General features: G+C 63.5%; 1 protein-coding gene across 1 annotated transcript in view; it reads right to left on the bottom strand.

Moving 5' to 3' along the window:
* The window catches only part of LOC104404254 (adipocyte enhancer-binding protein 1-like), a gene marked incomplete at both ends in the record, with an annotated part of 2,693 nt that overhangs the window by 975 nt on the left and 920 nt on the right, over positions 1–798 (bottom strand). The window contains 4 exon segments of the mRNA XM_010012640.1: positions 2–178; positions 270–393; positions 484–572; positions 653–798. The exon segment at positions 653–798 is cut by the window's right edge and continues 14 nt beyond it. Of these exon segments, the coding sequence (XP_010010942.1) occupies positions 2–178; positions 270–393; positions 484–572; positions 653–798 (536 nt within the window).

The following is a 798-nucleotide window of genomic DNA, read 5'->3' as shown; positions in this document are numbered from 1 at the left end:
TAGCCATCGGGGTTGAGGGAGGGCACTGGGTGGATGCGGGTTTCGGTGACCAGGCTCCGCACCCGGGGGTTGCCATCCTGGAATTCCTTGCACAGGAACTGCATGAGCAGGAGCAGCAGCTCCCGGCCCAGCACCTCATTCCCATGGAGCCCGGCCGTGTACCTGAACTCGGGCTCACCTGCGGGCAGGAGACAGGGTCAGGGTGCTGCCCGCCCCCCTGCCCACCTGCCTGCCTGCTCCAGGTCCCTTCCAGAACCTTCCTGCCTCACCAGTCTCGTGCTCGCCCGGGTTGTCTGAGATCTCCATGGCGTAGATCTTCAGCCCATGTGAGCTCTTGCCAATGTTGTAGATGCGGGTGATGGTGGGACACTCCTCGTTGACCACCTTCATCAGCTGTGGGCACAGGGGGGTGGGCAAGATGGGGCAGTGCTGGGGGGCTGAGCCCACCCCCTATGGAGGATCCCGCCCCATGGAGGTGCTCACCTGCCTCATGTCCTTGTAGGAGTGGTGGCGGAAGTCCAGGTTGTCGGTGGAGGTCACCTCGTTCTGTTGGGTGTAATAGCTGCTGATGGCTGCGGAGGGGACAGGGACACAGTGGTGGGCACTGCAGAGATGCCATGACCCCCCCATCCCTCCTTGGGGTGGCTCTTACTGGAGAGGGGGCAGCCCAGGACCTCGAGGCGCAGGCAGAGGCTCCCGTTCCATGTCTGGGGGTAGATGCGGATGTAACGGGCCACCATGGGCTCGGGGAACTTGGTCAGCACCGGCGTGTCCTTGTCCACGTTGCCGTAGAACTTC

This window comes from Nestor notabilis, unplaced genomic scaffold (assembly GCF_000696875.1).
Source record: "Nestor notabilis isolate BGI_N333 unplaced genomic scaffold, ASM69687v1 scaffold19484, whole genome shotgun sequence".
NCBI lineage: Eukaryota > Metazoa > Chordata > Aves > Psittaciformes > Psittacidae > Nestor > Nestor notabilis.
This window is presented reverse-complemented; position numbering and strand designations above follow the sequence as displayed.